The 15,393-nt window shown below is 44.4% G+C and overlaps 1 protein-coding gene across 1 annotated transcript; it reads right to left on the reverse strand.

Annotated features, from left to right (window-relative positions):
• Positions 1-564: 564 nt before the first annotated feature.
• LOC131258351 (cytochrome c oxidase subunit 2) lies at positions 565-5,666 on the reverse strand. Its single transcript, XM_058259615.1, has 2 exons — positions 4,624-5,666; positions 565-1,896 (listed from the first exon to the last, which is right to left on the reverse strand). The coding sequence occupies exons 1-2, from the start codon at positions 5,213-5,215 to the stop codon at positions 1,445-1,447; spliced, it is 1,044 nt and encodes a 347-aa protein (XP_058115598.1). The 5' UTR covers positions 5,216-5,666; the 3' UTR covers positions 565-1,444.
• Between the last annotated feature and the right edge of the window lie 9,727 nt (positions 5,667-15,393).

Consider the following 15,393-nt stretch of genomic DNA (forward strand, 5'->3'; position numbering starts at 1 on the left):
TCGGATATGGGGTATATAAACCCACATCCAACAACTTAAGCCCTATATAGTCAAGATAGATAAGGGCTTGAAAAGTGAAGCGAGCCAGAGTAGCGCGCTAGCTAGCTACTCTTCCATTTATCTCACCTTTTTCAAATGTCCACCCCGAACCGAAGGGGCGGAGGGCGCACAATCCCTTCTCTGCTCCTTTCCTGAGCGTTTCACACTAAGCTCTTCGATCCTGCCCTGTGCCTCTTTAGGCTTCGTTATTGCTCATGACTGGTATATGATCTCTCTATGTAGTGGTCGGCCTTTGACGAACTTCGCCAGAAGTGACTAGTCGCTTCCCGAATGCCTCTTGACTATAGTATGGTCTAGTCTTTCCAATGCCTCCTTCCTTGCCACTGCTACTAGGAGAGTCAGCAACGTCGCTTTCATTCTATTCTATAAGTTAAGCGACTTGTCGAGTCTACGAAGCTTCGTAGTTGCTTCCCCCCTTCGCCTCGCCATGCCACTAGATCCATAATGACCGGCGAGTCGGAACATGTACGAATATAACCACGCGGAGCGCCGGGCCGGCCTATCGAAGAAAGAGATCATTGAGCCTATTTAGCCGTACCGTAGGGCTGGGAATCGCAAGAATGGATAAGTCCTCTATTGAATTGAATGGGGTGGGAAAGGCAGGTTCGGAAATGGCCGGATTAGCAGGAGGGAGGGCGGCCCCACCCTGAAACAAAGGTGTACGTACATAAATAAAGAGGCTGGTTATGTCCGTCTCCTTCCCATCTATCTTGACCGGGAAGAGGGGGGAGGCTCTTGCGGAAGCCCTGTCCGCCCTTCTCTATTTTGAGGGATCCCTCATATTGATGATTCCAGGCTTCCCGGACTCGTAACAGACGGCTAGGAACAAACAAGAAGAGGGTCAGTAGTCTCTGCCGTTGCAGGTCCTTCTCCTTCCGCGGAGACGGCCCTCTTTTTTGTTTTGTTCGTTCACCGCGGCACGAAATCATGAAGAAGCTGGAATAACTCAGAAAGAGAGTGGCGCCTAGCCGTTGAGAGCGTCTGTTGTCTTTGTAGAGGAACAGTACGATCTTGGACTGGCCCCCTTCGCATGACCTAGAAAGAAAAAGAGGTCCGTGCTACTATAAGGCCTCTAAACTCCTCCCTCAGGACACTGTTGCGTTGCCATGGGGACGGGGTAGCCCCGACTTCCATAGGTCCTTGGTTCGACCTCCTAATGAGAATTGAGGTCCTTGCGCGGGCGTCTCATCCCTAAGACTTGCTTGCTCTGTATGGAGTGCCCCGTGGTTCCTCGAGTGCCAGCCGCAGAGAGGAATGCCATCAACTAGGGCGCTATTGGCCACTAACCACTCGCTCGCCGGCCGCTCGGGCTCCGCGTTTCAAGTTCGTTATCCTAACCGTCTCCTCTGCTCCACCGGGAGCCTGGCCCCTTCTTCTATCTTATCTACTGCCTTGCTCCTCGGCTCCCTACTGCTCCAGCCGCTCGCTGTAATAGCTTGCTTCTCGGGTGGCTCGCACCCCGGGTGGTGCGGCTGAGCCAGAGTGGGCTCAGCAGTCGGCCTATGTATCCGGGCGCACGCGTAGAGGCATGATTAGTTCCACGAATCTCACTGCACTGACCATAGTAAACTCCTTCTCGTTTTACCGAAATGGAGGTCTGATTTGAACGACCAGGTACAGCATCACATTTGACACCTGAGGAAGGTACAGCCCAACTATGAAGTACATCAGCAGGTGTTACAATCATACGTAGATGAGTTTTGGCTGGTACAACCACTCTATTGTCCACTTCTAATAAACGTGATTGACCCAATTCTGGATCATCTTCTGGAATCGTATAACTGTCAAAAGTGAGTGACTGTTCATCGGAACTGTTATAGTCCGAATACTCATAAGGTTGGGTCGACGCCCGCCTCCCTCCAAACTGTACTTGCAAGTTTCCCCGCAAAAAGCTCTCCACGCCTACTCTTAGAAAGAGCACTATTCTTCTTTAGTTAGGTAGTTATCCCCTCTCTCAGAGACCGTAAGACCCCGGTGGAATCGAAGGCCCTACAGACAACAGGGGACCGTTTCTCGCCCAGCCCTACCTACTTCAGTGAAGCTGGAACCCGCAATCTACGGCCAAAAAGCAGCGCCCTATTACGTAAGCACTAGATAGGGGCTTCACGAAGCGAGCCAGCTTCAAAACGCGACTATAAAGTCTAAAGTCAAAGGCTTTAGCGCGTTTGACTATATAAGCTTTGAAGCTAGCCGTTGCTTGCTCGCGCGAGGCGCTCACGTTTTTTGGCCTGGTTCCACACACATGAGACACGCAGAAGGTATGGGACGACCAGTTCACCACGGAAAGCGAATTCGATCCTATAGTCGTCTTCTTTGTTCGATAAATGCGCAGTGGAAAGGGATGCTAGTCGGCTCGGCGAAGTTGTAGGCCCCAATAGATCAGATCAAGAGTGATTCCTCACCTATCCTGTCAGGGGCCCAGTCGAACGCTCGAGTATAGATTCCCTATGCTCATGTGAACGGCCGGGGCCGGCCGGCCCGTAGATCTAAAAGGATCCATCCATAGGCCTGACCGGAAATCGTTTGTCCACGAACAAAACAAAAACAAAGTCAAAGTAGTAGTATAGTAGTAGTTCATGAGACCTCGAATTCCCACGTTTCAGCGTGCATTATGCCAGCAGGTCCCACCCCCATTGAGTCACCCTTTTTGTTTCTTTCTTTTCTTTTTTGAATCGCTGCAGCAAGTCAGTTGCGAGGCGCTCAAGACCTGTTCGGACGTGAGTGAGCTGAGCTTCCAACAAGAAGATCCTACTACTGCTCATTCCAGCGGACGGACCGCTCCCCCTAGCTTTTGAGAATCGCATACTTCTTTTTCTCACCAGAATGCATGTGAAAATCAACGGAACGGCCGGTGGGTGATTCTGGTTCTATCTCCGCTTGATCCCAGTTTCAATTCCCCTTTCTTCAGGAGGTGAGGTTCGGGTCGGAGGGACGGGGCGGAGCGCTCCGTTGTTCACCGCTAGTTTCTAGTACAAGTCTATCAGAAGTGGTTTCGGTTTTGTTTTAGTATGGTCCAGATCGTCGGAGCCCGGAGCCAGGTGATACCGCGATTGATTGAGCGGGGCGGGGAGGTGCGAGCTTCCACTCGAAACCCTTTCGGTCACTCGCATTAGGGCATTCCGATCGCTTCTCGTACTACTCCCTCGCCCCTGACTGGAAAGGAGACATACAACATAGTTAGTCGGCCCTATTCATTCCATTCCTGAAAGGAGCAAGCAGCAAGCAGCTTCAAAAAAGCCGTAGCGCGCGGGGGGGCTTTGGGGGGGGCCTACGCGTCGCTGCTCCCGCGCACCATCACTATTGACGGGCCGAAGCGCGCAGGTTGTTCCGGCCCGTCAATAGTAATGGTGCGCTAGCGCGCCCTTCCATTTTAGCAGCGCGGGAGCCAGCTTCAAAACTACAGCGCCCCCCCGAAGGGGCTATGGAGTCAGGGGCCTGGGCCCTAAAGGGGCCCTTTGAAAAGCGCAACGGCTTTGAAGCTTGCTGAAAAGCCCCTATTACGTAAGGCGCGCGTTGGCCTTTGACTTAATAGTCATAATCGTTTTGAAGCTTCAAAACTACTGCGCGCGTTTTACTAATAGGCTTTGAAGCCAGCAAGCAACGGCCGCGCATACGTTTTGAAGCTGGGTCGCTTACGTTTTTCTGCTGAAAAACGGAGTCATCGCGCGCGTACTCATCTTTTTTTCATAAAAAGAAAAAAAAAGTCATTCAGACCGATCACGTCTCGAGTAGAATTGTCCAGTCTTGCCCCGGAGTCACGGTAGACCCTATTGAATGACAAAGGATAGACTAGACTGGACCAAATTGACCAATGAATCCAGAGATTTCTCCGACATGGATCGATGTATCTCCAGAAGAGATAGATAGGAGGTATATGTCTTTCTTTCGAAATCAAAATCTTCTTTATAGAATAATAAGAATAAGGAAAGAGTCTATATCCTATATCGATCATAGGATCACTCGGTAAATTCTCTGTGACCTCCCACCGTTCACGACATCCCTTGCTTCTCGCTGCGAACGGCTCCTCGGTGGAGGAGTAGAAGCGCTGGTCCCCTTCGGTCAAGTGCTTGTGCCTGCTGTTACCTACCGTAGGACCTCCGTCCCCGAAGCGAAGAAAGAGGAGCAGGAACAACAGGTTGTCCTCTCCCGGCCCAGTAGTTCCGCAACTACTACCGTGGTTGTTGCCAACGGGGATCCCCCATTCCGAAAGGTGACGGGGCCGGCCGTTAGGTCCAAAGTTGTATGCCACTGCTGTGGTGCCGATAGATTGACTACTTCAGCGCCGTTATCGGACATTGCAGGCTGAGCATCTATTTCTCGTATATCGCTCCACACCGAGAAGAGGGATGTGTACCTCCAGCAACAACGACGAATGGAACCATAGGCTCCTATGCTGGGAGCATTTCGGGGTATAGGTCTAACCACCCCAACTCCCTGTTTATGGCATGCTATAGTTCTTATAGTCTCTCGACGACGGGAATGGGAGATTACCGGTAAGCCAGATGCTTCGCGAACCACCGGTACATTTCGTTGCACTTAAATCACCCTCGTGAAGAGGCGCACTCCGATACCATTGATGTCCAATAGCTTTGATAGTAATGGCTGGATCTACTACTACCTCGTCCATTGAGTATAACAGAGCAAATGATGGTATAGCAATGAACATCGGGATGATACTAGGAAATATGGTCCGAATAATCTCGATAGTAGTTCCATGAACAATCCTTTGCGGGAAAGGATGAAATTCATAGTAGAAATGCCATAAAACGCGAACCAACATCCGTGATACGAAAACCAAAATCAGAATGAGGAAGAACAGGATATCGTGATGCAAGTCAATAATTCCTTGCATCATAGGTGTTGCTGCGTCTTGAGATCCTAATTGCCATGGTTCCGCAGCATCACAAGGAGCGACGATAGTGAGGAGCCATTCCAGAACAATCATGTGGTTTGGTGCATTCTTTGACAGTTCTGCTCTCCAACCAATAGAGAGACTTGCCCGAGCGTGCGTGGGTTTTTCCCACAAACGTCTGATGGGAGAATAGAATGCAATGCGCATTCTTTTCGATACAGTACGGTACACTGAACACCAACAAAATCTCGATAGACCGCGATATATGATAAACGCGTTAGGTGCTTCGCTATACGGTTTCATCAGTAGTCGTATACGGCTCTTTACAGCAATCGTCAGCCGCAGGTGCTTGGTGGAATGCGGTCGGGCGGGGAGTTAATATGTTAAGTAACCTATACATTATAATTATATAAAGTCAATCAACAAGCGGTTGCGGCTCAACGCCGAACCAACCGCAACAACAGGATAAGCTTATTGAGCTTGTTTGGCCCAACACCTTGTTGTTGGCTTCGTAACGAATACGAACCCACACCAACGTACATACTGCTAACTACACACCACTATAAGAAAGAACGTCGTTGGCTATCAAAGGCCCAACGTCATCATAAGACATTTTGATTCTATATAAGATTCATGAGTTATATCTTTCTTAATAAGATTAAGATAAGAATTTTCTATTTTCATTGGATTGATTCAAGTAGGAGTTATTGGGCATCATTGAATTGAATTGGATAACCGGTATCCCATGAGGTGTTGATGAGGCCAACCAAGGATGGATATCTTCAAAGGGATATCTATCGGGGCACCGGGAATTCGTAAAAAAAAAATGATATGATTCAACCTCAGACCCATTTGAATGTAGCGGACAACAGCGGGGCTCGAGAATTGATGTGTATTCGAATCATAGGAGCTAGTAATCACCGATATGCTCATATTGGTGACGTTATTGTTGCTGTAATAAAAGAAGCAGTGCCCAATATGCCTCTCGAAAGATCAGAAGTGATCAGAGCTGTAATTGTACGTACATGTAAAGAACTCAGACGTGACAACGGTATGATAATACGATATGATGACAATGCAGCAGTTGTCATTGATCAAGAAGGAAATCCAAAGGGAACTCGTGTTTTTGGAGCGATCGCTCGAGAATTGAGACAGTTGAATTTCACTAAAATAGTCTCATTAGCTCCTGAGGTATTATAAATACTAGTAGATGAGACCATGATATAGTAGGGTATCTGAAATGGATCAATTAGTAGATTGTGTTTCACGCATATACTTTTAATAATTCATAAATAAAGAATCCAAAATTCACATAAAAAAAAACGGAACATGTTGATTATATCAAAATTAGTAGGCACCAATAATTATAGTTCGTCATGGGTAGGGACACTATTGCCGATATATTAACTTCTATAAGAAATGCCGACATGAATAAAAAAGGAACGGTTCGAATAGCATCTACTAATATGACCGAAAGCGTTGTTAAAATACTTCTACGAGAAGGTTTTATTGAAAACGTTAGGAAACATCGGGAAAACAACAAATATTTCTTGGTTTCAACCCTGCGACATAGAAGAAATAGGAAAGGAACATATAGAAATATTTTAAAGCGTATCAGCCGACCCGGTCTACGAATCTATTCCAACTATCAACGAATTCCTAGGATTTTAGGTGGTATGGGGATTGTAATTCTTTCTACTTCTAGAGGTATAATGACAGATCGAGAAGCTCGACTAGAAGGAATTGGAGGAGAAGTTTTGTGTTATATATGGTGATCCTTCTGGTATCCGAATTTGATCCGTAACTTCCTATTTATTTGTGAAAAAAGAGAGGAAAGACGGGTTGTTTAATATCACTCCTCCTCCATTAGTTGATACTTCAAGGGGTGGAATGAAAGAACAAAAATGGATTCATGAAGGTTTCATTACTGAATCACTTCCCAATGGTATGTTCCGGGTTCGTTTAGATAATGAAGATCTGATTCTAGGTTATGTTTCGGGGAGGCAAGTTTCTGTAAACAGTTCGGAATAATTGATGATGAGCCAGCCCGCCATCGCCGCCATAAGAAGTCCTCCAGTTCGTTCGGCAGGCGCCGATCACTGAAACGACGACCCAAGACGGTGTCTGACAAGCGGCGCCCGGGCCGTTCACACCAGAAGTCTGGCGACAGACAGAACCGCACACGGTGTTTCAAATGCAATAAGTTCGGACACTTTGCAAAAGATTGTAAGTCCAAGCGAATAGGACTTGCAGAAAGAATCTCCGGAGACCTCGACGACGATGACGACTCGGAAGAATGGCCGTCGAACACAGATTTCTCCCGCTCCGAATGGTCAGGTTCCGAAAGCGACACCGACGACAGTCTACCGGAAAAGGAGAAGAAAGTCAAGAAGGACAGGCCTGAAAAGCCCGCTGTCCCAGAAAAGGGCACCATCTCGATGATGAGTGCCTCTTCTTCTCAAAGGGTTCATCATCGAAACCGCCAGGTCGACCCAGCACATTTTGTCTCGATGAAGGCCGTAAATGATCTTGTGCTGGCCCACGACTCTCCCAGGAAGACCCTCGATATCCAAACCCTGCAGGACGAAATTCGAAAGTTGCAGGAAGATGGCAAGGATCTCAAATCCAGAATTCGCCGTCTGGAACAAACGTGTCTCAGGGATAACTCCTTCCACCCTTCCGATTTCGAAGCACCAACTCCCCGCAGCGTTCCTGATCAACACGAACCATCGGACACAAAGCAAGATAGCCTGTTCATTAGCGCCCTCACGATGCGCTCCCAGAAATGGATGACTCGAATTCTCCTTACTATTGGGGGAGAGAAGCGCAGTCTCACAGCAGTTCTAGACTCAGGCGCCGATTTCCATTGTCTTCGAAAGGACCGACGTCCCCGTGTCCTTATGGGAACCCGGAAGTCAGTGCGGTTGATGGGCATCCCATTGACACACCTTACGTTGCCCGAAAGATACAAATCCATAAAGGAGAGTCACGGCTCACGTTTGACTTCGTCCTGTTAGCTGGGATCGAGCAACCGGTGCTCCTGGGAGCACCTTTTCTCTCTGCAATAAGACCAAAGACGGTCCGATCTAATGGAGTTATCGGCTTCATCAATGGCAAGGAGGTACGATTTGACGTTCTCGGTTCCACCCCAGTCCTCTCGCATTAGCTATCTGCACGAACAGAAGCGAGCAATCGAGCAGACACTCTCCAACGTTAAGGTCGAACTCCCGCGCCTAAAACAGATTGACAAACGTCGAGGATCCCGTGATTCAAGGACAGATCTTGGCGATCCGTAAACGTTTCGAAGCAACAGTCTGTTCGCTCAACCCTACAGCGTTCTGGGAGCGCCACACCTGGGAGGTAGAACTGCCCTATAAGGAAGGTTTTGGAGATCAAGATATTCCATCAAAGGCTCGTGCGGTACAGATGAGCGAAAAATGACGCGAGCTTAACAAAAGGGAACTCGATGATCTCCTAGAAAAGAAGCTCATTCGTCCAAGCCGTAGCCCTTGGGCCTGCCAGGCGTTTTACGTCAACAACCGTAATGAACGAGAAAGAGGCATGCCACGTCTGGTCATCAACTACAAACCTCTTAACGAGGCCCTCCAGTGGATCCGCTATCCAATTCCGAATGCGCAAACACTACTGCACCGAATCGCCGGATCCTGCATATACAGCAAATTCGACCTCAAATCAGGATTTTGGCAAGTCCGCATTGCCGAAAAGGATCGCTATAAGACAGCCTTCACAGTTCCGATGGGTCACTACGAATGGAATGTGATGCCTTTTGGATTGAAAAATGCGCCATCAGAATTTCAGCGCATTATGGATCAAATTCTCCGGCCATTCGACAGTTTTGCCATTGCCTATATCGACGATGTTCTCATCTTCAGTCCAGATATCTCGTCACACATCAAGCACGTCGAAGCCTTTCGAAAGGCCATCGAACGCTACGGAATGGCACTATCAGCTCGGAAAATGAAGCTGTTCCAGGGGTCCGTTGATTTTCTCGGTCAAAGGATCCAACGTCGGTCAAATTCTCCCGCAAGAGCACTCGATTGAGTTCGCCACTCGATTCCCTGATAAGATTGGTGACCGTAAGCAGCTACAGCGCTTCTTCGGCTGCCTCAACTATTTGTCTCCCTATTACCAGGACCTAGCAGCCGACCTATCTATTCCTTTCGCTTTTCGAATCGTCTCAGAAAAGATTCTCAAGAGCCTTGGGGCCCGCAACACACTGAAGCAGTGCAGCGCATAAAGGCCCGTGTTCAGCGTCTTCCAGCACTCGCCCTTCCTTGCGAAGCTTACCCCAAGATCATTGAGTCCGACGCTTCAGAAATCGGCTGGGGCGCTATCCTTAAGCAGCTAGCTCCAAGCGGTACTGAGGAACTAGTTCAATTCGCCTCTGGCACTTGGAACAAAGCAGAGGCCAATTACCCTACAATTGACGAAGGAGATCCTTGCTGCTCTACGAGCAATTCAAAAGTTCCAAGCTCACGTTCTCAACCAGGAGTTCACTCTTCGAACAGATTGCAAGTCAGTTAAAGGAGTCCTTGCCAAGGATGTTAAGGCCCTAGCTGCCACTCAGATCTTTGCACGATTGCAGGCAATGTTCTCCATGTTAAACTTCACAGTTGAAGTTGTCAGGAGGTCTTCGTATTATCCTCAAGATGAATGCGATGAGTACAGATCAAAGGGTCAATTCCCTTGAGGTCCGTAATCGACCATCCAAGGGCTCCTTTATACTCAATGAGAGTAGAGATAAACATACTCTCCTGTTCTTACTCAAGGTGGGAAGAAATCACCATTAGGTATATCTCATCTTGACCTAAATAGACATATTTGAGATCAGAGGGCAAAGGTTTTAGGCCAAGCTTTGGTGCTTTGAGGATAGACGGTAGAGGCACTACGTCGGTTTGGGGCAATTATTCAAATTGTGGCCTCCACCGTTAACTTCAAGTATCGGTGCAACATCAAGCATGGCATCCATCTCCCTAATCATGTCATCATCCAAATTGGAGGAGTGTGCTAAGCTCGTCTCAAGAGTGTCAGAGTATAGAGTCAAAAGTGCTTTATCTTTCACAAAAGAATTGATTATGTTAATGTCACGGGCCTCTTCATCATCCTCTACTTGTCTGCTCATGTTAAAGAAAATATTGAGATCCAACATCATATTTCCAAAAGACAAATTCATGACCCCATTCTTACAATTGATGATAGCATTGGTGTAGCAAGGAATGGGCGACCAAGTATGATAGGGATTTGAGTGCTCATATCTACAATGGGCTGAGTATCCAAGAGTATCCAAGACGATAAAATCTACTGGATAGTAGAATTTATAAACTTGGATCAATACATCCTCAATCATCCCCCTTGGTACACGAACTGAGCGATCAACAAGTTGTAATGTGGTCCGAGTGGATTTTAATTCACCTATACCCGATTGTTCGTAGATCGAGTAGGGGATCAGATTTATGCTCACCCCCAAGTCAACGAGTTCATTCTCAATCTGGTGATTCCCAATTATACAAGTGATAGTTAGGCTATCAGGGTCTTTATATTTTTATGGCACATCTTACTTAAGGATGGTACTCACTTTTTTCCTTTAGAAAAATTTTCGTTTTAATACTCTGCCGCCTCTTAGTAGTGCATAGGTCTTTCATAAATTTGGCATATGAAGGAATTTGTTTCACAGGGTCGAGCAGAGGGATGTTAACTTTCACTTGTTTCAACACCTCTAGAATATCCTAAGAGTTAGCTAGAGGTTTTGGTGCAATCAACCATTGGGGGAATGGCACAACTGGTTTGCTTTGAATCTTCGGTTCTAACTCATGTGGAGCATTACTAGGTCTATCAATTTCATCTACTTTCAGGTCCTTAGACTTTTCAACCCTTACCGAAATAGATTTGTCAATTATTTTCCCACTCTTAAGAGTTGTGATAGATTTGGCTTGCTTCATTTGATTTGAAGAGCTTGGGCCACTGATTTCACATTGTGGTTTCGGATTGGGAAGAGCTTGAGCTGCAAGCATCCCTTTCTCCCCAATTACTAAGTGTGACTTTATCCTTTGAATAGACGATGCAAGTGTTCCCATTGTTGATTTAATATCTTGGAATGCTTCTGTAGTATTCTGATTGAGTAACTCTTGGTCATGAATATGTTTTAGAACAGGGTCCTCTTAAGGTTTCCTTTGAACCAAAAATTGGATAAGGATCCCTTGACGAGTAGCAGTTTGTCCATTCCTCCAACTGAAATTTGAATGGTTTCTCCAGCTAGAATTGCAAGTATTTGACGAATTTCTTTATGAACTCCCTTATCATGTCATTCCATTTGCCAATGGATCGTGGATGTAGTGAATGCAACCACGTCTTAGCTTTTTCTTTCAAAGAGAAGGGAAAGAGTTTAAGCCTAATCGTGTCCTCGGACACATTAGGAAAGTATAAAGTGGCTATTATCTCATCAAACTCTTTCATGTGTAAATATGAACTTTCTGATTCAAGTCCATGGAACTTTGGAAGGAGTTGGATCACTCCTGGCTTGATATCCATATTTCCTATATTTTTTGAAAATATTATACAGGAAGGTGTGCTCAACCCACCGGTTATAAATAATCTCATAAAGTACGAGGCGGGGGTGCATGATGCACTTCATTCTCATCCCGGGCTTCCTCTACTGGAGGTTGAGGTTGATTTGTAGCCATCACTCCTATTGACTTTAAGGATCTCAAGTGGTGTCTAATCCTATGACGGATAGGCAACCCTTCGACTAATCCTCCTTCACTTAAGAGATGTAAAGTGTTTTCACGGACCCACTTGGGCATGAAACACTCACAGTCCTCAAGCAACTAAAAACTAAACCTAAGAGAGAAAACTAGAAAAATTGAAATAAGTAAGAGATCTAAAAAAATATAAGAGAGAGAATTTGAAAGAGGTTGCCGGATTGGTGATTGCTATGTTAGAATCCTACAAAACAGAAAACTAAGTTAAATTCTAAAAACAAGTTCAGAAAAATCATAAACTAGAAACAAAACAAAAAGTTAATCCTAATCTTAACCTAATTCTAATACTAATTAAATTCAAAAAAATGTAGCCGTAGCCCCTGGCAACGGCGCTAAAAACTTGTTCACAACCCCAAGTGTAGGGTCGCAATGTAGTAATAATCTCGATGAGACCGAGGTCGAATCCACAGGGACTGATCTTGTACATTTCTGATAGTAATTAGAACTAGAAGGAAGAAGATCTAAATCTAAATTTCAGAATAATTGGAAGTGATTATGAATAAAGTTAACTTAAACTTGTGAATTTAAAGGTGGAAATAGGGTGCCAATGATCCACTTGTATCTATCAAGATACTACTTTACTTGATTCAAGAGACACAACTGGAATCAGAGTCCTCTCTTATCCAGTTGGAATAAGAGATAAGCAAATCTCTGAAATTTCATTGAAATAGTCTCAAGAGATGAGAATTGTGAAGATTTGGAAGGGATTCCGTCACCCAACCATACCCAGGAGACTATAACAACCAACAAGATTTTACTAATCCCACAATCTCAATTAAGAAAAGAAGATATTCAAAGTTATCGCAGCATCTATCGTAATTTAAGTCACAACAAACTTTAGAAAACCAAAAATATTCCTTAAAATCAACTAGAAATCAATGAAATTCAATATAAACATTAATCAAACCAAAGCAAACATCTTAATCACGCTACTATTGAGACTCACATATATCGCATATTTTCCCCCATTTATATCTTAGTTTTATGAACATAATACTACTTAATGTTATATTTTATGCACATTCGTGTTGCAAGGTGAATCTGAGAGCTTGGATTGAAAAGAATGATAAAAGCATGAATTTAATGCTCAAGAATCACCAGAGTTAAAAAAGTCAAGAAATCGCCTTAAATTTACGTAGTCAGCGTAAAATTTGCGTAACCTTCGACTAGTCAAGAGAAATCTTCGACTGGTCGAGAGTCATATTCGACTAGTTGAGTGGAATCTTTGACCAGTCGGATTTCACGTGAATTTAAAAGATAATGTTACTAAAGTTTGAGCCGAAGTTTCTTGGGCTAATTGAATTTCACATGAATTCCTTTTCTTCACTTCAAATATTTGATTCTCTTCATTCCTCACTTAGTTTCCTTGGATGTTTGGCATGTGAATTCTTCAATCTTGGTCTTCTAAGATTCATCCTTTGCCTTGGTGATTCTTGAGCCTCAGATCCATGCTTTAAACATTCTTTTCAATCCAAGCTCTTAGATTCACCTTGCAATATAAGCATGTATAAAATATACCCATTAAACATTATCATGTTCATAAAACCAAGATATAAATAGGGGAAAATATGCAATATTTGACAGTCATCACCGCATGATGGCACGACACATGTTAATCTCTTCTATAAATACTATTGTCTAACTCATTTTCATCATTTTTTTCTTTTACTTTCATTGTCATTTCATTATTGGCACTCAATGCGCTCTCGACACTAGGGCATGTGAGCATATTAGACTATAACAAGCACGGGAGTGTTGCAAAGGGATTGTTCGGGTCTGACCTGGAATGGTGAATAGGGTAGGCACCCGAGTCCTTATATTCCTAAGCTCCACCACTGGCACTTCCCACTCGCCCAATGTGTAACATCTCGAAAAAATCTGTACAAGGACCCGAGTAACACCTTAAGCATAACTACCTGAGGACCGCATCCTGTCATATAATTTAGGCAGAATTTAGTTAAGTACTAAACTAAATAATTTTTGGATTAAGCTTAGGCCACCATTTTCAAAAATGAGAAGGCCTAAAACCATTAGTACCACTGACTCAATGTCATTTTAAGACCTAAGAGAAATCCCAAGAGCCTGTCGCTCTAGGGAGTACATTGAAACCCCATATCGGACCTAGAGCGCACGTCGAGGGTCCCATGACCGTGAAACTATAGGAATATGTCCATCCTACTGGGCTTGACAACCATCACGAAAATCAAGCACAGATAGTGTCCAGAAACGTACAACTTGAGCCGTGAGTTAATTATGTGAGAAACATGAATATCTTTAGAAAATGTATTGAAGCTCAAGTGAATTGGGCCATTCACTCACGCATGAAATTGGGGATTTTGGACCGTTTGTTTCTAACCAAATTTCACCCATGGGAAAAGAAAATTTTCTTGCATATATCTGTATACTTGTGGCCCTGATCGAGCAAGTACGACCGTTGATCTGACACAGGTCCGCCACGATCGATCGGCTTGTCCAATCACACCAAAATCACATTCTAGCATAGATCCATTATCAGGGAACTTACCCTATGGTGTATGTGAGTATTGGGCCTCCCTATGAGCCTTGTTAGTCAAAAACAGTTGCCCAAAGGAAATAAACCATGTATATAGTGGCCCTGGGGCCATTTACATCACTACCGGGCCTATAAATAGCCTTCCACACACATATACGAATTTCTCTAAACCCTTAGAGAGAGAAGAGAGAAAAGAAGATAAAAGAGGAAGGAGAGAAGAAATCTTGGGAGATCGTTGTTGTGATTCTCTCCCACTACCCCACGCACTGAATCACCTTCCCGTTTCGCTACACGATCTATTTCGGCCACGATTTAGGTAAGAAACCCTAACCCTAATCTTGATTTAGAGATCCAAATAGAGTAATCAAAAAATAAGCTAACCTATTTCATTGTTTAGGTGCTCGACGTTCCATTTACGAGAACATAGTGTTTGAACCGAGTCTGAATCGAGCATTCTGACAGAAGGTGCGGACTATAAACGTTTAGGTTATGGTTTTCAATGCTTTTAATGTCAGCTAATGATTTATGTTTGACTTGATTGCTACCATATTGTCTTAGATACAACATTTTTAATATAACATACATGTATGAAATATGTTGAATAAAAGATGCATCCCATGTGTTTGTTAAAATGTTTGAATGAACATGTAAACATGATTTGTGCTCGTCATGACTACTGATCTAGGATTCATCATTGTCATATGTATGTTGACTTCCTTATGTAAGGAATTACTAAAATATACGTATTCACTAATCTAGTATATGTATTTGGTAATATGTAGTCTAAGTGTTCGATAAATTGTCTGAATGAGAAATTGTTGATGATTTGTATTTATTAAGGGTATTGAGATAGGATTCTCAATTACCTTAATCATATGTATTGTATATGCTCAATGTGTATGATGAAATGCTCAAATGAGATATTTATTTGGATTGTTTGCTAAATGCTAAGATTATTATTACATGTGCTTACATATTGCATCTGAGTGAGATTGGGACTACAACGTAGCCTAGGCAATCGGTAAGTCCCCGTTTAGGTGGTCAAATTAATCTCACCACATTGGATATATTCGATAAATCCGGGTCACACAACGATCGTCGATAGTGGTAAGGCCATGAGGGGTGCTTACACGCTCCATGTCAATTAAGTCAGCGTGCGCTCGTACCAATTGAATTTGTCTAATAAATCG

The sequence above is a fragment of the Magnolia sinica genome, chromosome 10, assembly GCF_029962835.1.
Source record: "Magnolia sinica isolate HGM2019 chromosome 10, MsV1, whole genome shotgun sequence".
NCBI classification, from domain to species: Eukaryota; Viridiplantae; Streptophyta; class Magnoliopsida; order Magnoliales; family Magnoliaceae; genus Magnolia; species Magnolia sinica.